The sequence below is a fragment of the Xyrauchen texanus genome, chromosome 39 (assembly GCF_025860055.1).
Source record: "Xyrauchen texanus isolate HMW12.3.18 chromosome 39, RBS_HiC_50CHRs, whole genome shotgun sequence".
Classification (NCBI taxonomy): Eukaryota; Metazoa; Chordata; class Actinopteri; order Cypriniformes; family Catostomidae; genus Xyrauchen; species Xyrauchen texanus.
The window spans coordinates 16,994,365-17,020,682 of NC_068314.1; the positions used below are offsets into that span (position 1 = coordinate 16,994,365).

At 37.4% G+C, this 26,318-nt stretch overlaps 2 protein-coding genes across 4 annotated transcripts in view; one reads left to right on the forward strand and one right to left on the reverse strand.

The window, feature by feature from the left end:
• Positions 1-2,145: 2,145 nt before the first annotated feature.
• On the reverse strand, positions 2,146-12,122 carry LOC127632626 (GTP-binding protein Di-Ras1-like). 3 transcript variants are annotated; one of them, XM_052111325.1, is made up of 2 exons: positions 11,876-12,122; positions 2,146-3,907 (listed from the first exon to the last, which is right to left on the reverse strand). In XM_052111325.1, exon 2 carries the CDS (start codon positions 3,850-3,852, stop codon positions 3,265-3,267), a length of 588 nt encoding a protein of 195 aa, XP_051967285.1. In that variant the 5' UTR covers positions 3,853-3,907; positions 11,876-12,122; the 3' UTR covers positions 2,146-3,264. The 3 variants fall into 3 exon arrangements, 2 of the variants coding, with proteins under 2 accessions (XP_051967285.1, XP_051967286.1); XM_052111326.1 differs by lacking the exon at positions 11,876-12,122 and adding an exon at positions 11,589-11,778; XR_007969122.1 differs by lacking the exon at positions 2,146-3,907 and adding an exon at positions 7,056-7,354.
• A 5,834-nt stretch (positions 12,123-17,956) lies between these two features.
• LOC127632697 (adenomatous polyposis coli protein 2-like) overlaps positions 17,957-26,318 on the forward strand; it is a 43,428-nt gene continuing 35,066 nt past the window's right edge. Inside the window, exon 1 of the mRNA XM_052111436.1 lies at positions 17,957-18,005. The gene's annotated coding sequence lies outside the window, so the exon portion shown is untranslated. The remainder of the gene's footprint in view (positions 18,006-26,318) is intronic.

Genomic DNA, 26,318 nt, shown 5'->3' on the forward strand with positions numbered 1-26,318 from the left:
CGTTTGAATGACCTTATATGTTCATGACCCTAAGTGTCAATGTAAGTCAAAGACAACATATTGAGCACCATACATAAATAAAAAAGAACTTAGAGCACTTTTAAGAAGGGATTGCCATTTATTTAAATTAGCTATTTTTTAAACTGAATGTAGTTGAGCAATCTTGAAGGAGGGTGTGCTTGTTATGCAATTTTTGTAGGGTTGATTTAACTTTTTGACAAGAAACTCTTTTAAATGTCACTAGATGTCACCCATTGTGTGGGTAAAGATGCATGTGTTCCGTTTGCAATAATCGGTCATTACAAAATTTGTGTAGTTTGACTAAATTGCTAGTGTAATGTTAGCCTTTGATTTATTCTGCATTCCATTTGAAGTGGGATGTGGGATAATCCAACACACTTATCTTGATTTCCTATGCTCAGAAGATGGTGTATAAAAAAACTAAATGCCAATGCTAGCATTTGCTTTGCAGGTGTTATCATGAGATACTGTAAGTTAATTTACTGTGTTTACAAACCTGTCTCAGCTAAACAGGTTTTATTTTCATGTAATGTAGTATGCCTTTGGCTCATTGAGGTATTTTATTCTATTAATAGTGTAATAGTGAATGTTTATCATTATCCCCCTAGGTGCAGCCATGTTCATGTGACAATATAAACCCACACCTCTGCAAAATCTGTGTTCTAGATTTCTGTTGAACGCCTGACACTAAGTGGCGTTCTTTTTATTTGCAGTACTTGCTTGTTGAGTTTAACGGAATGCAACATTGGTCTTAAATAATTTTTGCCCTCTCTCTCGCACACAACATGCTTTTATGTCATATGTTTATTAATGCTTCTCTTCCTCTTGAATCTTCAGATACGCCATGACTGATTGAGCAGATGTTCTACCAGATGTTCTGTTTGCATCTTCAGGTACTCTGCATCTATTCCAATGATTATCATTATCGTCTTCTGTAATCCCCGTAAAGGGGGGGCCCAGAATAAGTTTCACATCACTGATATAGAGGTTTTTCTATTATCAGGTGTCTTTAAAAATGTTCAACACATTAACCAGAGAGATGAAGAGACATTTCCACAGATGGAAAAGCAGTTATTTGCAGGTTGTCCAATCAATTTTATAAATCTTGTTAAGAAATGTACAGAGATCTCGAAACCTGACTACGGCAAATTCACTATTTACTAAAGTATGAACAGTGTGAAACATGATAACAAAATTACCCTGGATTAAAGGGATAGTTCACCCAAAAAAAATATTTCTCACATCACTTGCTCACCCTCATGCCATCCCAGATGTGTATGAATGACATTCTTTCTTCAGCAGAACACAAACAAAGATTTTTAGAAGACTATCTCAGTTCTGTAGGTCCATACAATGCAAGTGAATGGTGATCAGAACTTTGTAGCTCCAAAACTTAAATAAAGGAAACGTAAAAGTAATCCATATGACTCCAGTGGTTAAATCCATATCTTCAAAAGCTATATAATAGGTGTGAGTGACAAACAGAACAATATATGTCTTTTTTTTTTTTTTTACTGTAAATCTCCATTTTAACTTTCACTTTCAGGGGTCAATGTGAAACTAAACAGACACCACATGTGACTTTCAGATGTAAAAGTGAAAGTGGAGATTTACAGTGAAAAAAAGGACTTAAATGTTTTACTTTTTCTCACCGTCATCTATATTGCTTCTGAAGATATGGATTTAACCGGTGGAGTTTACCACAGATTACTTATGTTGATGTGATTTTTGATGCTACAAAGGTCTGATCACCATTCACTTGCATTGTGAAAACCAAGCTGAAACCTTCTTCTAAAATCTTAATTTGTGCTCTGCTGCAGAAAAAAGTCATACACATCTGGGATGGCATGATGAGTAAATTAAGAGAGAATTTTCATTTTTGGGTGAACTATCCCTTTAAAAGTGATGGTTAACAAATCTAAGTGCAAAAAGCCCAGTAATCTTAAACAGAAGTTTGTTGTCATAAGACAAGTTTTCTTTGTCATTGCAATGCCATTTTTAAAAAGAACCTCTTTCGTCAAGAATTATGGTATGTAAAACCGTATTTAGATCATAATCATACCTTTTGTATACTGATACCTTTGTTCAAAACAACAAAAACAAAACAAGCAGTCATTATTTCACTTATGTTTGTGCTTCTTTATTTTTCTGGTCCCTCACATTATATTTATTGAATGAACACTGTATCTGCAGTAGAGTTGTAAACGCAGAGTGTTTGACAAGAACATTTCCGTAAAGGTTCACACTCTGTGTTTTGAATGTGCTCAAGATTCTAAAAGTGCTTTTATATCATGTATTGCTAAAGCAAATGGCATTAAATTATCAGAAGAAATATAGACAATGACAGAAAAACAAGGGCTGTACAGAGGCTTTCATTAGTGCTGATAATACACACAGATTTCACATACAGGATGTATGTTTTCAGTTAGATGATGAAATGCATATATTCAGGTTTTCATGTGCCATGAACACTTGAAAAACAAAACAGAGTAAAACACCAATCGACAACGCCCAAACCTTACCCCATCGCAAAAAAAAAAAAAAAAGCTCTTAGAAATGATCACATTTAGGACTTACTCACTGTGCTTCAATTAGGTATAGCTCTGTTCTTATGAAAAGATGTCAATCACATTTAATATGAAGGTAGTTTTATATAATCAGACATGCATTATGCACTTTACTCTGTTATACCAGGTTACATCACTGTCAAGCCGGTAACTACGAATGTCCTTCATCCCAAATTATTTTCTGATTTGTAATAGACTTTTGTGCTGCTATAGTATGTAATTTGGAAGAGCAGATAGTGTTGCCTCTTTAGCTGTGCACAGGCCTTTTCCTTCTTAGGATGAGATTCCCATACGATGCAGAACCAGTTCAAGACATTTTTGTCTGCATTTTAACACAGTACCATTACAGACAGAGCCTTACATAAAAATTGCCACATTTATGATCCGGTCTTTCTTGAATACAATAAAAAAAGTCGACAGAAAGCACTAGAGAGAGGATGTATGATAATCGTTGGACATTCTCCCTGCTTCATATGTCAGCTCTTATAGTCTTGTACACCGAGTCACTACAGGAGCCACAACAGACCAGGGTAAAGGGAAAGGTTTGACGGTTCAAATGTGCACTAAAGATTACCTGATTAAGACCGAGAGGGATGGCGAGTTAAGGTAAGGGACTTATGTACATTTCCGAAGGAGTCAGTTAAACGTTGAACGATGTGATCTTCGATCCTGCCTTCTACATCACACTGCACTTGGCCTTCAGCTTGTCTGCACGTCTCTGCTTGCTGGAGCGCATGTTGAGGCTCATGTCACGCTTCTTATCCAGATTGAGGAGCTCCTGAAAAAGCTCCTTAACATTGGTGTTGGTCTTGGCCGATGTTTCCATGAACGCACATTTCCAGATGTTTGCCTGAGCTTCGCCCTCCTTGGTCTCCACCTCTCGCTGGGTCTCGTCGCTCTTGTTACCGACGAGCATTATGGGGATGTTCTCCACATTGCCTTTGATGGCCAGCACCTGCTGATAGATGGGCTTTAGCTCCTCAAGGGACTGCCTGCTGGTGATGGAGTAGACCAGGATGAAGGCGTGGCCCTTGGAGATGGACAAACGCTGCATAGCAGGGAACTGGTGGCTGCCAGTGGTGTCGGTGATCTCCAGTGTGCATACGCTCTTATCGCAGCTGATCACCTGCCGGTAGGTGTCCTCCACCGTCGGGATGTAGGTGTCCCTGAAAGTGCCCTTAACAAAGCGCAGAACCAGTGAGCTCTTGCCGACACCCCCTGCTCCAAACACCACCACCCGGTAATCGTTACTCTGCTCTGGCATGCTGCTCAGTTGGATTAGTGTATGTGGCAGTTAACACTCAATTATTCCCTGAGATCTGAAAAACAAAGTAGTACATGGTGCTTTTGATACATGCACACATAGAATAAGAATGTCTAATTTTTTATATCTTTTTTTCTGATGTGGACATTCTAACACAGATGATGAGAGAAACTGCATAAGCATTTAGACTCTGACTTCAAAACAGAAGTATTTATTTTATTTAAAATGGCATAAATTAAAGGCAGTACTACAAATACAAATACTGGAATAAAAACATTTTCCAAGTGAATAAATGTTATTTCTTTGCATTGCAGTAATGACAATTTGGTTGAAAAAACTTTGCATAAAGGGATAGTTCACCCCAAAAATGAAAATTCTCTCATTATTTATTCCTCATGCCATCTCAGATGTGTATGACTTTCTTTTATCCTGCAGAACACAAACGAAGATTTTTAGAAGAACAATTCAGCTCTGTTGGCCCATAAAATTCAAGTGGATGGTGGCCAGACCTTTTAAAGCTCAAAAAGGCAGATAAAGGCAGCATTAAAGTAATCCATAAGACTCTAGAGGCTTATGTAATGTCATCTGAAGAAATCCAATTGGTTTTGGGTGAGAAAAGACCATTATGTAACTCCTTTTTCACTTTAAATCTTGAAAGCCATCTCTTTAGCGATCATGATTTCAAGCTAGATCACAATTCCTATAGCCCCATCTAGTGCTCTGCGCATGCATCAAGCACTAGGTAATGTACACAAGCTTGAAATCATGATAATGCCTAGCGACTGCAATGGCAAGAAAAAAGAAGTGGTATTTTGGTCTGTTCTCACCCAAAACTGACTGCATCAATTCAGAAGACATAAATTAAACTACTGGAGTCGAATGGATTACTTAAATGTTGCCTTTATCTATTATCAAAGTTTTGGACCCTGTTGACTTGTATTGTGTGGGCCTACAGAGCTGAGATTTTCTTCTAAAAATCTTTGTTTGTGTTCTACAGAAGAATGAAAGTCATTCACATCTGGGATGGCATGAGGGTGAGCAGGGCTGGACTGGGAAGAGAAATCGGCCCGGAATTTGACAAAGCAACCGGCCCATTCGGACCATTTGCGGCCGACCCACAGGCCTGCTCAGTTCTCCAGATGGCCAGTCCGCCCCTGATTGGCCCCTAAGTGTGTCGGCCCACCGGGAAAATGCCTGGTATTCCAGTTTACCAGTCCAGCCCTGAGGGTGAGTAAATGATGAGAGAATTTTCGTTTTTGAGTGAACTCTCCCTTTAAATGTCCTAAAAACAGGTCTCAATTTCTATAAACAAAATGTCATTTCTTATTCCTTTCTGTTGATTTTGGGAATAAACATTAGCCGCACACTTGTTCTTGAAAGGTTTTGTGGGATTCACTCAGGCATCTTCACATTACACCACTGGTAACTTGGTGAATCTCCATGAGGGTCATCAGCATTTTCTTTATGTGAATGTGTGTGTGTTTTGCATATATAAGTGTATGAGACTGTAAGTCTTTGTAAATTCAGATGGACAGTTTCTGCTGCCATCAGCATCATGGTCAACTATTAATTACTCATTTATCTTGCTTTGAAGCAGCTGTTGGACTTAGTCCCCTGTGGAAAGCAAGATCACGCTGGATATTTCTGGCACCTTATTGAATTTTGACACAGGGGACACTTCCTAAATACCTCAATAGAGATTCCTGTGGATGATAGATAGATAGATAATGCTTCACATTCCAATGCCCCAGTGAAGTGACACTTTTGAATTACTAGTAATGATTACTATCACACAATCAGCTAAACGTGGAGCAGATGAGTCTCTTACTAAAGACTTTCTGTTTGATTGGTTGACTTGGCAGCATAAAATACAATCAGAGTGGAGTTACATTTTTGAAATTTAAAAGCATATTTTACCTGATTATGAAAATGCTGTCATCAAATATTCACCCTTGTGTTGTTCCAAAAACATAACAGTATTTTATTAATGGAACTCAAAAGGCATAATGGTAGAAAGTACTGATTCAGCCTCAGTCACCATACACTTTTTTAAACAACATGAGGATGAATAAATAATGATGGAATTTTCAATTGGGGTGAATTATCACTTTAAAGACTATTTTTGTTTTTCTATCTATTCTGCTGATTGGGTAAAAGAGCAAGTACATTTTCTAAGCATATTCTACCATTTGTCTCTCATGCCAAAACTCAGATCACATACACAGGTCAGACTTTTTAAGACTTAAGGACTTAAATATTGATCTTTTTCTCACCCACATCTATCATATCACTTCTGAAGCTAAGGATTTAACCACTGGAGTCATATGGATTACTTTTACACTCCCTTTATGTGCTTACTGGGGCTTAAACATATGGGTACCCATTCAATTGCATTGTGAGGACCTACAGAGCTGAAATATTCTTCAAAAAATGTTGTTTGTGTTATCTGTCTGCATATCTGGGATGGCATGATGGTGAGCAAATAATGAGAGAATTTTCATTTTTGGTTGAACTATCCCTTTAAATCATTGTAACACAAAGCCCATTGAGGTTTATTGCTTTAGAGATTAGCTGTATAACTTTTAGGTCACCTGAACCTGGCAGTCTTTTTCAACTTATAATGAAATCTTTTCTGTTGGTTTGTAACAGTTTGCATGTCAGAAGTCACAGCAGGCCTTTGAACACATAAGCTTGTATCAGAGATTCTTCCTGTGTCTCCCTGTGCATCTCAGGGATGCCTCTGTTGTGCATCTTTTTTGGAACTCTGGGAGTTCTTTGGTTACTGTAGAAACAAACCTTGAGAGCATGTACATGGTGATGGAGAGAGAATGAGCAAAACAGGAGAGAAAGTCATCAGTCATAGGGTAAGAATAGGGAAGATGCCCCTGGGGTAAGATGACCCCCCACCCCCTAACTTTTGAGATGGCTCTAAATTTCATCTCAACACCTTTATTGAATGTCTGAGCTCCTCTTAATTTTGATATTTCATCTGAATATCAACATTTGTGAGATTTATTCTATCCAAACAGTTTTTGAGGTTAAATTATAATTTTTTGTCATTGGAAAATAGTGATCTGTTACATTCTATTATGTTGGATATCCAAAGTTTGATATCCAACCCAATTGGGGGGGGGGGGGTGGACTGGGGTGGACTGTGTAGCTCAGTGAGTAAAGACTACCACCCCTAGAGTCGTGAGTTTGAATCCAGGGCGTGCTGAGTGACTTCAGCCAGCCCTGTTAAGCAACAAATTGGCCCATTTGCTAGGGAGGGTAGAGTCACATGGGGTAACCTCATTGTGGTCGCTATAATGTGGTTCTCGCTCTCGGTGGGGCATGAGGTGAGTTGTGCGTGGATGCCGCAGAGAATAGCGTGAAACCTCCACATGCGCTACATCTCCATGGTAACGTGCTCAAAAAGCCACATGATAAGATGGATGGATTGACATTTCGGACACGGAGGCAACTGAGATTCATCCTCTGCCTCTCAGATTGAGACGAGTCACTACGTCACCACGTGGAGGGGAGAAAAGGGGAGAAAAAAGTAAGAAAAAAAATCATTACGATTTTTGAAGTATAAAATATTGTTTTTATTTTGTAGTGACAAGATAAAGTTAGGCCCTTGGGGTGAGATCCCCTCAATTTAATGATTCTTTTTTTTCTCACCTATTTCTCGCCAATTTGGAAAGCCCAATTCCCAATGTGCTTTAAGTCCTCGTGGTGGCGTAGTGACTCGCCTCAATCCTGGTGGTGGAGGACAAATCTCAGTTGCCTCTGCATCTGACGCGTCTATCCGTGATATATAGATATATCTTATTATGTGGCTAATTGAGCATGTTTCCGTGGAGACATAGAGCATGTGGAGGCTTCATGCTATTCTCCATGGCATCCATGCACAACTCACCACGTGCCCCACCGAGAGCGAGAACCACATTAAAGCATATATATTTACCCCATGTGACTACACCCTCCGTAGCAACCGGGCCAATTTGGTTGCTTAGGAGTCCTGGCTGGAGTCAACTGCGTCAGCATGACCTCATTTGTTTTGAGATGAACTAGTCTTTGTCTCCCTCCAACGGTTTTCACACAAATCGACAAAACACTCACTTCACAGTTATTGCGGCCTTTGCATTTACCACAACAGCTATATGCCTAGGTTCACCAGTCACAATAGTCACCAAGTTTGGGCACATCTACTTGTTCTTTATTATTACACTCTACAAAATGCTGGGTTAAAAAACCAGCTGCTGTTTAAATATGGGACAGAACACATGTTGTTTTAAACTAACCCAACAAGTTGTGTTGTTCATTTTAACCCAAATAATGGTTAATTATTGCCCCATTTTACCATACTGATGAAAGAGAAGACCGACTTTGCAAAACATCAATGACTTCGAATGTTGGATGAGAAGAGAGTGGGATAGACATCATACTTCTGTCAGTTCAGTTACCCTAGTAACCAACTGCCAAACAGTGGGTTTAATTTACGTCACTGCAGCCTATTCATACACTGAGGTGAAAGAAGCAAGAAACTATTTTTAGTGATAAATGATTACAGCAGGATAATATAGCATCTCTTCGTGCAAATCTGCGGATCAGTTCAGATGTAGTATTTTATTGCTCACTCAACACAGTTTAATGAAACACTTTTTTTTCCTCAGAGAAATATTTCAAATGGAATATTTTACCCTGAGCTACGGAAATCCTAAAAGAACCTAGAATAGGAGACATGCAAACATCTTCTGGGATGTCTAAAAATACCGAGTGGGGGTTCAATCTTCAGCTGGCTGGCAGGAGCCGCCACTGGCAGGTCACGTGACCTGTCAGTGGATGGCTGGTAGCTGCCAGTCTGAGCCTGGCATGTCACGTGACCTGTCAGTGGCTGGCTAGTTGTCTGGCAGTCTGCCTTTGGCAAGTTTCAGAAACCATTGATTTTTGACAGTGTTTGTGTTTTGTGTTCCTCCCTTTCTAGCTCATTTATTATGCATCTGTTGATATGATTATGTTCTTTAGTATGATTGATGTTTTGGGGACTGTTATCCCAATATAACCAGTCAAATGGCCGTGATCAGACTGGCAGCTTACAGACGCTTGCTGGACGCTCATCCAGTCAGTCGCGGCTGATCAGCGAGTATTACGCGTTGCCTGACACTCTCACTGCAAGGAAATAAATTGTTTTCTTATTATGAATATAATGTCATGCATCTATTCTTTAGTATGATTGATGTTTTGGGGACTGTTATCCCAATATAACCAGTCAAATGGCCGTGATCAGACTGGCAGTTTACAGACGCTTGCTGGACGCTCATCCAGTCAGTCGCGGCTGATCAGCGAGTATAACGCGTTGCCTGACACTCTCGCTGCAAGGAAATAAATTGTTTTCTTATTATGAACATAATATGCATTTATTTATTTGTATGATTGATGTTTTAGAGAATTTTATCCCAATTAAACCAATCAAATGGCCCTGATCATGACTGGTTGCTTACTGTTACTGTTGCCTGCCTCTCATTCTAAGGATATAAACCTAATTTGCGGACGAAACGAGAATGAGAATGTTAAGGTCACAACAAATAATACATTTTTAACTGCCACCATAATTTAGTTACATTATAATGTAATGTTTTGTCTTAAGGTTAATATGTAAACATTACATTGTGCAGATGTTTTAAAGCACCTAACCCGACCCCTGAAACGCAGAGGTTAGGTCATAGGGCAAAAGGGGTTGCAGTCAGGAGAAAAAATATGTAAATGTAAAAGTACTTTACTTGCCTGCCATGATTGTGGATTATCATGTGTAAATTCAGAGACCTACTGAACAAAAGTAAATAAGGATACAAAAAATACATTCCATATACTTATAACAATCTGAAACAAGCGACATCATTAATATGAATACATAATCTTAAGTCATCATAATTGTTATCATTTATAATTAAGGTTTCCGGTAAAGTTCTGGAAGTCTGCGATACATTATTTTTGAAGTGGCAACATACAAGGCTACAATTAAGACGAAACTTAGCCTACCTCCCACTTCAGTAAGATCCCATTTTTATTGCCCTGGGTAGTTTATTCGAAACTGTCAAATTCTGATATAGTTTACAATTGTTTACGTAGCATACGTCAATTATAGGCTAAATTATTTTAATCCCGTTTACTGAAGTGGCAACATGCCATACACCTCACAATTCTTTCTTTCGTCATAAGATACCACCGTTTAGTGGGGTCGGGTGGGTAGGCGATTCAAACAGTCAGATCCCGGCACACACGTGACGTTACAAACAAGTTTATCTAAATATTTAGTTAAATTCATTATTAAAATATATATATATATGTATGTAGTTCACAATATAGTTATTGAATATAATTATATATTTAGTGAAAGTGTTTAACCATTAGGGAACAATAGAGAAAGATTCACTCACTGTTAGGCCTACTCTGTGAATAGATGGATACAGCGTCCAGCAAGCGTCTGTAAGCTGCCAGTCTGATCACGGCCATTTGACTGGTTATATTGGTATTACAGTCCCCAAAACATCAATTATACACAAGAAAAGATGCATGACATTATATTCATAATAAGAAAACAATTTATTTCCTTGCAGTGAGAGTGTCAGGCAACGCGTTATACTAAGCTGATCAGCCGCGACTGACTGGATGAGCGTCCAGCAAGCGTCTGTAAGCTGCCAGTCTGATCACGGCCATTTGACTGGTTATATTGGTATTACAGTCCCCAAAACATCAATTATACACAAGAAAAGATGCATGACATTATATTCATAATAAGAAAACAATTTATTTCCTTGCAGTGAGAGTGTCAGGCAACGCGTTATACTCGCTGATCAGCCGCGACTGACTGGATGAGCGTCCAGCAAGCGTCTGTAAGCTGCCAGTCTGATCACGGCCATTTGACTGGTTATATTGGGATAACAGTCCCCAAAACATCAATCATACTAAAGAACATAATCATATCAACAGATGCATAATAAATGAGCTAGAAAGGGAGGAACACAAAACACAAAAACTGTCAAAAATCAATGGTTTCTGAAACTTGCCAAAGGCAGACTGCCAGACAACTAGCCAGCCACTGACAGGTCACGTGACATGCCAGGCTCAGACTGGCAGCTGCCAGCCAGCCACTGACAGGTCACGTGACATGCCAGGCTCAGACTGGCAGCTGCCAGCCAGCCACTGACAGGTCACGTGACCTGCCAGAGCGGTCACGTGACATGCCAGGCTCAGACTGGCAGCTGCCAGCCAGCCACTGGCAGGTCATGTGACCTGCCAGTGGCGGCTCCTGCCAGCCAGCTGAAGATTGAACCCCTACTGGAAATACCACAGCGCGCCAACTTGCACAGTTTGATTAACGCTCTGATGGAATGCAGATCTGAGATTACCTAACCCGCAGTCACTCAATCAACGGGGTTTGTCGTTACATTTGCACTTAAAGTGGCCTGTAAAGCTGCAAATAGGTAACGCTCCAAATAGACATTCTGTTATTTCTTAATAAAGCACAGCAAATGCCATGCAACCTGAATGAACAAGCGCTTGGGAGGCCGTCTTAAATTGCGTTAATTCTACGTAATTTCATATCACATACAGACAGTAGCCTACCTATGTTTAAATACATCATCCTTGGTAAATTCGCTTTCACGTGATCGCACTGAACAAAAAATATTTTGAGAAGGAATTAAGAGAACGTTTTATTTATTATAATAATAATTATTAGTATTATTTACGTGTGAGGTCGATTATCGTCGGTCTGTTGTCCAAAGAGCATCGTTCACGCGCACAGGCGACGCAAAGTCTCCAAAGTCATTAACGTTGCTCTGGCCACTGCCACTGCCTCGATTCCACCATTCTCTGTGCGCCAAAAGATGCTATTGCGGTCCATCACTCAGAATTGTGTAAGCGCGTCATAGATATTCTAGGACGACTGTGCGCATCGATACACGACAGACACATTTGGCTTTACGGCGTTTTGTATAAATAACATAAATAGCCAATGAAAACGATTAATTCTTACCTGGTGACTGTTGCAACGTCCCAAATCTTGTTAATCATAAATTATAGGAAGCATTAGGAGATCAGATCCACGACAATTGTCTTACATTCTATGCCGTACACGTCTCGTTTCATTTTCCCGTGTTGTTTGCATGGCGCAAATCGAGCGATGTCGCTGAAAATGCTGTTATTGCTCTTCGGGAGGGCGGGCGCGCGCGCTCTAGCTATCCCACCACGTCCTCTCTGACGCACACAAGCCCACTGCTGCTCACCCCCGCGTCCTGTGTCCCGTTACACGACATCGCCAACGTGCATCAACGAGAACAAAAACCCCACCTGCTTTATTCCGTTGAACCCTCTATCTACGCCATGTTTATCATGCAACATTGTTCCGTCACCGAACCGAAGGGGCATTTGATTTTGAAAGAATTTAATAAAATTTATAATAATAATTTGTGCACAACATTGCTTCTATATGCAAACATGATGATCTCTTCCTATTTCGAATGCACTGTATCATACAAATTGTATGATATTTAGGTATAGGGAAATAGCAATTGATCTAATAGTTTACGCTGCTCTAAACACAATGTACAATGAACACTGAATTTCAGGTACCTTTGCCAAACGTGTTGTTAAAGGTTACCAATGAAGAACGTTACAACTTTTGTATTGCATAGAGCATTTACATTTAACTTCAAAATTAGATTAACTTTGTAATAATAATAATATTTTTTTATTTATATATATATATATATATATATATATATATATATATATATATATATTGGTTAAGACAGTGACCATTTAGATCTTGCAACCACACAGTCCCAAGATACACCTTAACTGCAAGGCGTGAGCTTGGCGTCAGCATGACCTCATTTGTTTTGTGATGAACTAGTCTTTGTCTCCCTCCATTGGTTTTCACACGAATCGACAAAACACTCACTTCACAGTTATTCGTTTTTCCACTACAGCTTTATAGTCACCAAGTTTGGGCACATCTACTTGTTCTTTATTATTACACTCTACAAAATGCTGGGTTAACTGTTTAAATATGGGACTGAACACATGTTGTTTTAAACTAACCCAGCAAATTGGTTATTTATTCAACCCAAATAATGGTAAATGTTTACAGGAATGCTGGGTTAATTTAATCTCATAAGTGGATTCATATTTTTCAGATTGTTTTATCCTTAAAAAATAGTGTAAAATAAACCACACCATAAACAAATGTGTAAACATAGTAGCACTTTTATTTTGGATTATTATAACTACATGTAATGAGTGCATCTAAACTAATTGTAATTTTTTTTAAATAAACAGCATGCAGGACAATAAAGTAACATTTATAATTAATGTTAAATAGGCAATAAAAACATTAAACACCCATTGTATTATTACAGTTTTTCCTCAATCACTTTGGCTCAATTCTCGAATGAGAATAATATTTTCAGAGCAATATGTTCAAATCTCTGAACAGTTAGTGTCTTGTTCACACGAGACTTGAATTTCATATTTTTTAAGCAAATTGCATGTGTTTTGGCACATGTGTGCAAAAGAGTAAGCACAACTGTCTACAATTTGCACAATCACAAATGCACATGGCTTGCTGATCAAAACTGATGAGTTGAGTGAAAGTGTCATACTCTTCAAAACTTATAAACATTCTTTCATTGTGTGAGCAATCACATGCAAGTTATCAAAATCTGTCAGACATACATGTGTATTCCTTTAATATCTATGACATGGAATGTCTGTTAAATCTCTGGTCAGACCAACAAGAGCGACAGGATCTCCACCAAGATGGGAACTTGTAGTGTTACATACAGTGAGGAGTTACAATTTATTTGTATTCATTTTATTCACAGAACTACTGCAGGTTTTTTCATTGTTGCAGGTTTTTCTTTTTTTCTTTTTGCATGGATGTGATTTTGTGGCAATTTTCTGTTCACAATATGAAAAATGGACATGCAAATGTGTATTTTTCTGTTTACCTGTAACACATTGCTACAAAAATAAATTTACTGTATACATACAAATGTGCATATCCTTTTACTGTGTATTACAGTATTGTACAGTATTGACATTCCCCAGTAATCTTTTCCCTTCTGTTTAAATTGGTATCTAAAAAGCTCAGTGTGATACACAATACCAATCAGATAGACACAACTGACATTCTTGTATAGTACAGTAAACAGTCAGTGTCAACAACAAAGTAGAACAAAAATGAAATTTGTATATAGCAAACATATCCAGGGTTGACTGCCATGGTGGAAAAAACATCTAAACATTTTGACCATTACGACTCACACAATGACAAAAAAAAAAAAACTTTTCATTTTGGAGGCTTTGGCCAATTTACTGACACGATAAGGTTTGAAGCATGAATTAAGTATTTGGGTGAGTTACTAAAGTTTGCCGACATGCAATAGAGTTGAGATGTCACATAAAACAGTTGTGACAATTGTACTTACACTTTAGAGAATGTTAAGTCTGTTTCAGAAAATGAGCCAAAGCGATTGAGAAAAAAAGGATAGTTCACCCAAAAATTAAAAATCTCTCATATGTTCACCCTCATCCCAGATGTGTATGACTTTCTTCTGCTTGTAAAATTATTTGTTTTTGTTCAGAATATTTCATCTCTGCTGGTCCATTCAATGCAAGAGAATAGTGGAAATATTGATCTGTTTCTCACAGTCATTTAACCACTGGAATTATATGGATTACTTTTACGCTGCATTTATGTGTGTTTTGGTCACCATTCACTTGCATTGAATGGACCAACAGAGCTGATATATACTTCTAAAAATCTTCATTTGTGTTCTGCAGAAGAAAGAAAGTCATACACATCTGGAATGGCATGAGGGTGAGTAAATGATTAGTTTAAATGAGTATATAAAATATTGGGTAAACCATCACTTTAAATATTACTAGTAATTCTAGTGTATTACTAGAACACTAGTTATGTAAGAAATGAACAAAATCCATAAAATGTATTAAATTAAAATATAATTCAAAAATATCCATGTGCAGGCCTGTTATGCTGAGTGTAGTGGAATAAGGCATTGACATCTCAGACTCATATTTGTTCCAACCTTCAAAAAGACAAGAAATAAAAGCAAAAAGGTTAAAGAAAGATATCAACTACTCTAACAGTCGTCAGAATACTGGAAGCATAATCAATGTAAATATTTCTGTGCAATAACAGGTCGAAGTTTGCACCAGTTTGTGATTTTTCACACAAGTATTTGCCTCACCGGTGATGGTTTTAAAGTACAAAGAAAAACTCGATATTCGATGGCTCATAATTTATTCATTAATAGTTACTTTATTTTTCCCCAGACTTTTTTCTACCCACGAGGAGCATAAATTCATAGTCACTATACAATTCTATAGTTAATATAAATATTGTATATTAAAAGACAAATATACTGTATATTAGCACAGAAGCTAAGCAGGGTTGAGCCTGGTCAGTATCTGGATGGGAGACCTACAGGTGAAACCTACAGACATAGGAGCAGGGGGTGCTCACCCTGTCCTATTGCCCCAGTACAGTGAGAGGGACACTATACTGTAAAAAGGCACCATCTTTCGGATGAGATGTTAAACCAAGGTCCTAACTCTCTGTGGTCATTAAAAATCCCAGGGCGCTTCTCGTATAGAGTAGGGGTGTAACCCTTGTGTCCTGACCAGATTCCCCCCATTGGCCCATATCAATTCGGCCTAATTATCCTCATCCATTAATTGGCTGTATCACTCTACTCTCTCCTCTCCACCAACAGTTGGTGTGTGGTGAGCAGCATTGGGGGTAACGCAATAAAAGTAACGTTATGTTATCAGATTACTTTTTCGAGTAACGAGTAAAGTAACACAATTTGTATTTTTATTTTAGACCATAATATCTGAGTTACTTGTCAAATAAAGTAACGCGTTGCTTTTGTACACCTCTACAGTAAAAGTGTGCAAACTTCGCAGAGGAGACGTAGTGCATGATTGGTATTGCAGTTCTAGATTGTGAGGCCAGAGACTATTTAGCAGATACGAGTCCCTTATATTTAAATGAATGGGAAAAATTGGAACTCCCAACCAAAAAGCTCTAGCACTCAACAGTCAATGGATTTAGAAAGGAAGTCCCACCTTGTAGGTACAAGAGCCAATCATCTTTTAGATACAGACATCGCCTGTCAATTAACTCACTAATGTGCCTGTGCATTTCGTGTTTTAGAGTATTATGAGGTCAACATTCAGTTGAGTGAAATGCGGTTGATTCATGTGTTAATACTCACTGCATTAAAAAATCAATAAATGCATTTAGGCAGAGGGATTATAAGAGTAGTCTTGCACTGGCGATGACATGATACACAGGGTAAAATACTCGCTCAATTCACTGACTTAAGTAACCAAACTGCTCTGTGTTACAGCTGCCTAACTGGGAGAATGGGATGAGAAAAGCTGACTCTGGATCTGTGGCTACGTGCAATGTTCTAAATCGATTATGTACACAGAAAAAATGTCTTAGTTTCTAAAAATATTCTACATTTTTGTTTTATAGTAGTAGTTTGATTCATGAAACAAACCCTTTTTATGACATTTTGGTAGCATTAAAAACTATTCCATTCAAGTTGTATCAAAATGCGCCTTTGATGTTGTGACGTCTGTACGCACCGTGATCAACACAAAACAAGCATGCTCTAAAATGACTTAAGTGAAAAATATTTATTTATTCATCAGACTTATTCCTTGAACATGTTAGACTGACATTTCCCACAGAATTTTATCCTGACTTCTGAAGAACATCTCAAGTTGACTCTGGCATTATAGATGGGCACAGCGCATGATGATATACGATGCAGGTTCAAGTGTTGGACTTTGCTGCTTTAGGTAAGTCAGTGGTTATTCTTTATTATTCATATTGGCTGACATGTTGATGTAAAAACAAAAATCATGCATATTCATGTTATTGATTCTTTATTATAAATATGACATGAATACCTACTTTCTAAATATCTGTTGTTTTGACATGAGTGTTGTACAGTAGCTTGCATGACCTGAAATGTCTCTTGTATGGAATGCGTAGCACATTAGAAGAGAAAGTGGCTGTGAGATAAATGTAACGCAAAAGTAAAGTAAGGCTTAATTTCCATAAAAAAATAACTCTTTAATTAATTAAGTTTCTTTTTTAAGGAGTAACACAATATTCTAATGAGTACTTTTAAAAGTAATGCTACCTAGCACTGGTGGCGCACTATGACTGCCGTCACATCATCCAGGTGTACAGGGTTGGGGAGTAACAGAATACATGTAACGGGATTACATATTTAAAATACAAAATATTAGTAACTGTATTCCACTGAAGTTACAATTTAAATAATTGGTAATTAGAATACTAAAGAAATTACTTTACATTTTTTACATTTATACATATAAATGATGCAATCCAATGTGCATTTGAACAGTGGTGAAACACTTTCTTATGATGTGTTACATTCATACGAGCAGACAGAGAAGTACGTTTGAAGTAAGTTTGGAGCAGAAGAAATAGAAATACATTTTATGTAAATTGTCAGCTTTAAAACTAAGCTAAAATGCAATTAATAGCCATTTTACATGCACATGTTACCAGACACGATCATATTTTTTAATCATTTTTTAATCTTTTTTTCTAGTAAGATCTTTGATATTAGGGCAAAAATCATCTTCTTGATAATAATTTTTGTATTGTTTTCCTGTAAAAATATAAATTTGATTTATCTTGTATATTTAGGTTTTTCAGAGAATGTATTTTTAACATCTGTATTTTGTCTTACTGAACTGGCAAAGTTTTTATAGTCAAAACAAGTGAAAAATCTACCAGTACTGAAGAACTAGTGCTGAAGTATTTGGAATACATTACTGACTTTAGGGTCAGGAATTTAATTGCCATCAGACCAGATTTTCAGCAGCATTTTTTGAGAGAGAGAGAGAGAGAGAGAGAGAGAGAGAGAGAGAGAGAGAGAGAGAGAGAGAGAGAGAGAGAGAGAGAGAGAGAGAGCGCGCATTGCATGACATCAGAGCGCGCAGCATCACTGAATGCAGGGCATCGTCTTCACAGAGAAAGACAGCACGGACTCCACGCCCAGTAAATACCACCAACGCTGCTTGAAAATGAGGTAAGATTCAATCAAATTAAAGCTATTAGCCTTTATGTTCAAACATGTACGACCAATTAATCACAAAACATGCATATGTACTGATCTTTTTGCGGTGTATGTGTACAGCAGCATTAACTCTGTGTGTCCGTGAGACGTGGTCCTGATCCGAATATTCATGAGGTCAACAGAGACGGCTACTCACGCTCGCGCTTTCCCACGAATATTATGCGTTAACGCGCTCAAATAAGATTAAATTAGCTTACCTCTGAAAATTACATATTGCTTTAAGGTAGGAAAAAAAAATACAGATTTTCTCTATCTTGTTGCGTAGAAGCCAAAATACAACGGCCAAGGTCACAAATAAAACAGCAAAGGTAAATTATCATCTACCTGAAGATTGTGAACGTCGTGCTCTTTAATGTTTAGAAGTCAGAGAGACAGGATAATTTCCTGTTTGATGAAAGATTCATATGATTTTAATGAAATAACGACGTTTGGGCATATACAGCCTTTGACGCCCTGAGAAGCATGAGGGGAACAGAAGCTTTTCTGCGAGTGTTTCCGCCTCACAGCTGCATTTTTACATGAGCACAAAGCAAATGCGACGATTCCTTGATTTGCATGTGAGATGCTATAGAATTTGTCAGTAAAAATTATTTGTTTAAAAGACTAAACTAGTCCCACCCTAAACCAGGCTCAGAATGGCTCATTACTCTAAATGTTTCAGTGAACATCAGAATTAAGGGGGGAAAATATTGGCTATATACTGTAGACTATAATAATACTAAAATGATGACTTTCATTTCTTCCTGAAGATTGCAAAATTTATTTTGGTAAATATTTATTCATGGAGCAAGAATAGGCCTGGGTCATTGACAAATAAGGTTGTCCAAGATGATAAAAATGATAAATATAAAAAACAAATCTGGTTTATAACACTATACATTTGTAGACATGTAATCTTTGAGTTCATGTTGTTTTTATAAATTGTTTTAAATACATTTATAGCATTTTGTAGCAAGACATTTATTTAATTGCATAAATTATTATTTATAATGATTTAATGACTTAATGGTATAAGAATGTAATGCGGTGCAACCATTAAGTAAAAGGTATTAAAATAGTTTCCTTGCACCTTGAATACATGAACGTGTACACAACTTCATCATTATCCTTTTCATTAAAATGTCAAAATATTGATAATTAATGGTATGACAAATAGTTATTTTGATTTAAATCTTCACACACAGTCTTGTGGGTCTAAAGAGATCTCTGTTTTATGATTTTTGTCACAAGACAACAAAATTTTTACCTACATGTTGGTTGCACCACATGACTTTGATTTGGTGGAGAAAATGACTTTGATTTGGTGGACGTTACACTCACCCCCCTAAACCTCACTCCCATCCGGGTCACGGCACCACTGTTACCAGTCCTGCTTGACCCGCAAATATTAAATGAAAATTGTTTCACTGCATTTTCTTAAAGAAATATTCATAATAATAAAAGTTTATTCAACACAACTCATGCCAACATTTATTTTTTAAAGAATATCAGCTTTTAATGAGACTTTGAATGTTTTTTTACTGTCTCCGGGCGGTTGCACCACATGACATTTTTTTTCTTTATACTTTTTAAGCCCCAGAAAAAAATATAAAAATGACTTTGAACTCAGTAATTGATAACATGTTCATCATAGAAGAGGTGTATTCAAGTAATAATTTTGTTTGAATTGAAGCGTCACATCATTGACCCACCAACATATTGCCTAAAAATCCCCAGTTTACTCATATGCATATGCATAGTGAGGTAAATGTAAATATACATTTTAATGAACCCTACAAAGTTGAAATATAATTTTTTTAAATGGGACTTGAACCAATAGACAAAATCTGTTTGTTTATTAATCATATTTGATACATCAGGCTTTAATGATCATTGTACAATAGTAAGGGGATGTCATGCTAGCTTGTAATGTAAATCAATTAAATTTCCATAATGATCAGGCTGTATATATAAAAATGCATATACTGTACTGTAAATATCAGTTCCTGGTCTAAATATATCTTATACTAATTGTATTTTAGTATTTTCTAAGGGCTGTTTTTTTTATTTGATTATTATGGTTAGAATAGGATTCGAACTGGCGACTCCGGCATGGGAGGTGGGTGCACTAACAAGGAGGCTAAAGGCTACAGCCTCTAGCATCAGTCGCTAGTGTGCCTCTTAAGGCCAGGGGAGTAAGGTTTACACACTGCACAGCTATACCGTACCAGCTGGCTCCCATTACACTCGCCCCCCTAAACCTCACTCTCATCCGGGTCATGGCACCACTGTTACCAGTCCTGCTTGACCTGCTCCGAACAGGATTGAAACCGGTGTCTCCAGCATGGGATGTGGGCGAGCTAACGACGAGGCTAAAAGCTACATCCTCTAGCGTCAGAAGCTAGTTTGCCTCTTAAGGCCAGAGGAGTGAGTTACACTCTGCACAGCTATCACGTACCAGCTGGCTCTCATTACATATACATGTATACATTGCATACATATTGCATATAAAAGGTTTTTCTCCAAAGCATTAATCATTATGTAGATGCTTTAAAAAAATCGTGGAGCAAAGATGATAGGCTTCATATGAATTTGACAATTATTGTATACTTCATCTAAAATGAGCTTGGCTATTGCTTGCACATAAGCTATGGCTGCATGGAAGCCGAAAGCATAAAGTTCAGATTACACCTTGCACAAAAGCCTCCTTTGGGTGAACTATGAGTTACTCCAGCTTTCAAGCAGCATTCATTTTGGATATTACTGTAAGGCTATGTGAGTCATTGTCCACGAGACCCATGTCTGGACCTTGGTAACTCAGACTAGTCCTCAGACTAGATGTGATGTTAGCCCCCGAAAAGTCTGAATGTTTTATTACAAAAAGTCTAAATGTTATGTAATGAATACTTTAAGAAGTGACAGCTGTTATATTTGTTATCGTCCTCTTCCTGTGTTGTGAAACCTTACTGTCTATTCAGACACAAGATGGTGGTGTTCTTATCAATTAATCAATTAGAAGAACTTCATCTAGCTGAGAATTGCTTTGGACAGGTTAGTCTGCATGAGGTATTTACTTCAAGAGACACTTTTCTAATCTTTAGATTTTCTAATAATTACATACAGGCCAGTCAAATACTATTGATTTGTTGAGACATTTTAGTGTTACAATGTAACAAATATAGGTCTAAATAATGAATAAATAGTTGATTGATTGATTGATTGAAGATAAACTGATGCTTGGTACACTTTTCTTTCAAAGCACTTTTAAAACTCCAAAACTGGTGATTTGTTGACTACTGGCTTCAATAAAGGTGCAGTCATGTTGTTGTCAGCATAGGTTGATATATCCCATGGGAGCTGATATGTTTCTATTGAAAGACATTTGAGAACTGTTTGACACTTTGAAGCTGAAACATGTCTACTTTTTAAGTGTCACTCAAGCCTGATCATAAAACAAGATTGATCTATATACTTGCACATTCTCTGCAGGTCTTTTAATGTAAATGGTCCTATCGTCCAATCTTCAGGGATGTTTTGTTACTGTGAAGGTGATATGAGGTATCAAACAAGGATTGTTGTTGGCAAGCATATGATGAAGGTTACTTGTAACGAACCCCGCTCCTCTAGTTCTCCCCGCTTCATCGAGCTCACAGGCTCGCTCCCCGAGCTCACACGCTCACTCCCAATCACCCCCCTCTGGCTCTCATGCACGCTCCCAATCTCCAGAGTATTAGTTTCACCTGTACTCGTCCCAATCACCTGGTTATTCGTTTCACCTGCACCGCTCGTTTTTTCCCCTATATATATCACAACCCTTTCGTTTCACTCTTGTTGGTTATTGTTTAGTTTACCCCTTCGCTTTGCCAGCTCTAGTGTTCCCCTAGCTCCCCTGTCTATTCAGCTCGCTTGTTTACCCGTTCTACTATTCTGACTTCCCCGGCTTCGACCCTACGCTTTCCTCGACCACTCTTTCGTAGATTTGCCCTTTACCATATCCTGATTCCCCGGCCTCGACCTTGCGCTCCCCCTGACCACTCTTCTTCTGGATTTACCCTGTTGTACTTTTGCCTGCTGATAAATAAAAGCAGTTTTCATCGACATTGTGACTGTCTCTTCTTGTGCGGGTTGCATTACTGCAGTGGTGTTTCTTTACATTTAGCAAATGTCCGAGGAATGCATGGTTGCGTATTTCTTGTAGCACCTCTCCTGTACTGCAGAATTATGCTGACCATTAGATGAAATTTTGATGAGTCATTATTATGAGGCCCTTGGTCATCTGAATAATCCAATGACCTTACCTTAGAAACACATGCTTGCTAGTTTCTTGATTGGTGAGTCCCTGGCATGGAGACTAGTGTTCACGTAGAGGGCAATGCTAAAATGCCTTCATATTGCACAATTTTAATTGTAAATTTCATAGAAATTTTTTTTGTACCTCCCTAAAATGGACAGCACTGCATTGGGTTCATCAGTTGATCTACACCTCAATTACATTTTCACATCTGGGTGAATTTTCACAAACCCATTTTCTATTTCACCTCAAAGTCAGAAGATAGAAATAAGGAATTAGGCTTTACTTTTACAAATGTTATATATATATATATATATATATATATATATATATATATATATATATATATATAACATTTGTAAAAGTAAATATTATGTAAATGTTATATATATATAACATTTGTAAAAGTAAAGCCTAATTCCTTATTTCTATCTTCTGACTTTGAGGTGAAATAGAAAATGGGTTTGTGAAAATTCACCCAGATGTGAAAATGTAACTGAGGTGTAGATCAACTGTAAACATTAATATAATGTTTTTATACAGTAAATACAATTGATAGTGTATATATATATACACTATCAATTGTATTTACTGTATAAAAACATTATATTAATGTTTACAGTTAGCAAATCCTGTATTACAATGATGAAATCTAATGAAAATCATCATCGTAAATAATTGGAATGATCAAATGTCCGGTAGCATTAAGGTCATGATAATTTTGTTGGGGAAATGTCACATGATAATAATGTCACAATGGCTTCTAAAATAGTATTTTTCTTGTCAAATATAACATTGGGGAGAAATGTGGCCTGGACATGTTTTCATGAGATTCATGACTATCCACTGCTTGGCTGATTATGGGTGAATTGCCTGAAATAGTGGCCACCATTTTATACAAACTGTCCACCGTACATTAGCTGTTAATGTAGTCTCTTAACAAAAACATGACCTGCTGGCTCGGATTCAGAATTTTCAGGCATGGTGCCTTCCTTTGCAGGTGCTGTTTCCTTGGTAACCAGACAGTCTGGGAGTGAATGGTTGTTGGGAGATAGATGTGGCCAGGGAGGGGGGAGGAGGGTAAGCATCCTCCATCTTCTTTGTTCTCATTTCCACTGCTTGTGGCCTACTTTACTGCACTGTATCAAAACTCCTCTTCTCAATGCATGTCTGGTTGAAATATTTATTGATCTCAAAAATGAAATAAATGAATCAGATCTCTACATCATTACTATCACAAAATAATAATTGTTCTCTTTTTTCTTTTTTTCTCGATAATGACTGGTCATACATTATCATGTTTATTACATGGCTAATTACTAAATAAATAAATAGACATTAAATATTTAATATTATTTAGTATTTGTTATTAAGTTATATTAATTAAGTATATTATATTATATTATATTACAGTATTGATCAAAATTATTATATCCTATTTTTTTATATGTTATAAGGTGATTTCTTACTTTCTCAATGCTCGTTTTGTACTGTTACTGTTTGGTGATGTGTGTTTTATCTATTTATTTATGCCTGTACAGAATTTGTTATTAAAAATATTATTGTCAGAAAAGCATATCATGTGACTGAACCAATTATCTGTTACACTATAAGGTCTAGGCTGTGTGATTTATTTAAGTACATTTATGATCTTGATATGGTCTTCATAAAATTTCCAGTACACTGTAAAATGAGTGCAAAAGCTCCCTTCTTCTTTACTAATGTCAACCATTTTTTCCAGTTGTTCTCATATATGACATCTTCATGTTGAGATTGTGTTCAATAACTTGCATTATGAGACATATACTCTCAATATATACTCAGGGGTCAAAGGTTATGTGAACTATTTGCATGTAATGTGTAGTAATAGTAATAGTTAGTTAAACCTAGAGAGCTGCCATTTTGACTTCTGCCTACATACTGTAGACAACTACCTTCTAATGTACCATCCTTACTAAAATGGTACCTAATAAGTACCTGATTACAATGAATACAGTAGAAAGCAACTGTGTTCATCATACAAAATAGTGCTTCTCATGTGAAGCGCACAGGGGACTCGACCGACAATTGATTTCAATATAGTGTTACACTAAGGTAATGACGGAATACTCTAATAAGCATAAAAATACATAGCACATATAGACTATTTAATATTTTTGTACATGTTTTATTAGAGCTATCCTCAATAATATTTTTGGTATTTCTATGGTTTCAGTTTTGTTGATATGATCAGTATGTTTTACCGGAGTATGAGTCATTCGAGTAAGTCACAGACTCTATGTATTGATTTTCTCTCTTTAATCAAATGACAACCGTTTTCAATCTAGCCCAGGGGAAGCGTGCTGTACACCTGAAGATCAGATAATACAGTGATACAAATTGTACATCTGTAGCACTTTTCCCATCACAATGCAAATTCAGATGCTGTGATTTTTAGCACTTTCCCTCCTGAAGGAGAGCAGGGATAGGGCAGTGGTTTAGTAGTGTCTGAAGAGGTGGGCATACTGTGAATGTATGAAGGATCCACTGCAACACATAAAATGCAGAAAAAAAGTCGAAAAGAAAGAATCACTATTTACTCTGCTGGCATCATTAATATAATGGTTATTGAGACACCTCAGGAGCCAATTAAAATGCAAAAACTTTCAAAGTCTGTGCATGGTTGCCAACTGGTCATGCATTCAGCCTTGATCTGGAATGAAACTTGCCAGATGAAAAAGCAGAACCAGCTGTGTTTAAACCCCTGTGGACACGTGCTTCATCATCAAACATCCCTCTATCCTTCAGCCACTATTATATACCATACACATACATTCATTCCCACACCAGCTTTAATTTTAGTGCCTCCTGCGCTTTCTAGATTAATGAATGTTCTCCAAATCCTGCAATGATATTACAGACAGATATTACATGACATTTTGTTTAGCTCTGTTAGGGTGTGTTAAGCTTGTGTTTGTGATTCCATCGGCCACTGCTTTGGCCTTTGTGTTCCTGGCAAAGTGGTTGTCTGCATTGATCTGTGAGTGTGAATTTTAATTAATTGATTTTGGGGCCGTGCATGAACTTTCCATAATTCAGCATGTCCTCAGATGGACCTCAGCTGATCATATAAAGGTGTTTGGTCCTCTAGAGAGGTCTGCTTGATTCCCGGGTCTGGCTGGATGTGTTAATGTAATTTAACACTGACTGAGACTGGGATCTGTGCAGTCTGGAGAACACAGCAGCTTGTTTGTGAGTAAATCTTTATTTGGCTAATGGGGGCTATTAGAGCAGAATTACAGAGACTTAATTTAGAAAATTAGAATATATTCTTTGTGATTGTAGTAAATGCCTTGGTAGTTTGTGTCTGTGCTGGCATTTCCATTGAGAAAATGATAAAACAGAAATCCAGATTTGTTTCATAGATAGGCCTACATTTTATTCTAAAATAGTCACTTTAGATTACTACTCTTACTAAAGAGATTAAGTCTGTGTTGTGTTCCAATAAGGGTTGGACTGCACTAAGGTGTCGTAGGCTGTTTACACTGCAAGTCTTAATCCACAGATCTGATCTTTTGACCGTATATAATTTTTTGTCCCGCCTGTTTACATATACTGAAGACTCAACTCGTATTGGATTTCTGTGTTTACATTAATCTCCCACCCAAACTCGAATGATTCCATTACTGATCACTTTCAATTATGAGCACCATGGTTCACCCTCAGGTTTTGAATGGCCTTGTGATATTTAGTATTATCAAAAGTACGCAAAATTGCACGTAATTAATTAATTAGGCAAAAAAAGGCAAAAGGAATTTTTCACTGCTGCCGTGGCAAGCACAGCTTTAATGATTTCAACATTGGTTAGACGTGTGTTGCTAAAGACCTATTCGGACGGGATTAGTTTTCCTGACATACTGTATGTCCGTTAAGTAATTATTACTGCGGACATCTGTAATATTTACCATCAATTTGTATTCACGGGATCATAGAAATCACATAGATGGGTGTGTCTA

What these genes read in the sequence shown, in the direction of transcription:
- LOC127632626 (XM_052111325.1), bottom strand. Translation starts at nt 3,852, where the DNA reads ATGCCAGAGCAGAGTAACGATTACCGGGTGGTGGTGTTTGGAGCAGGG.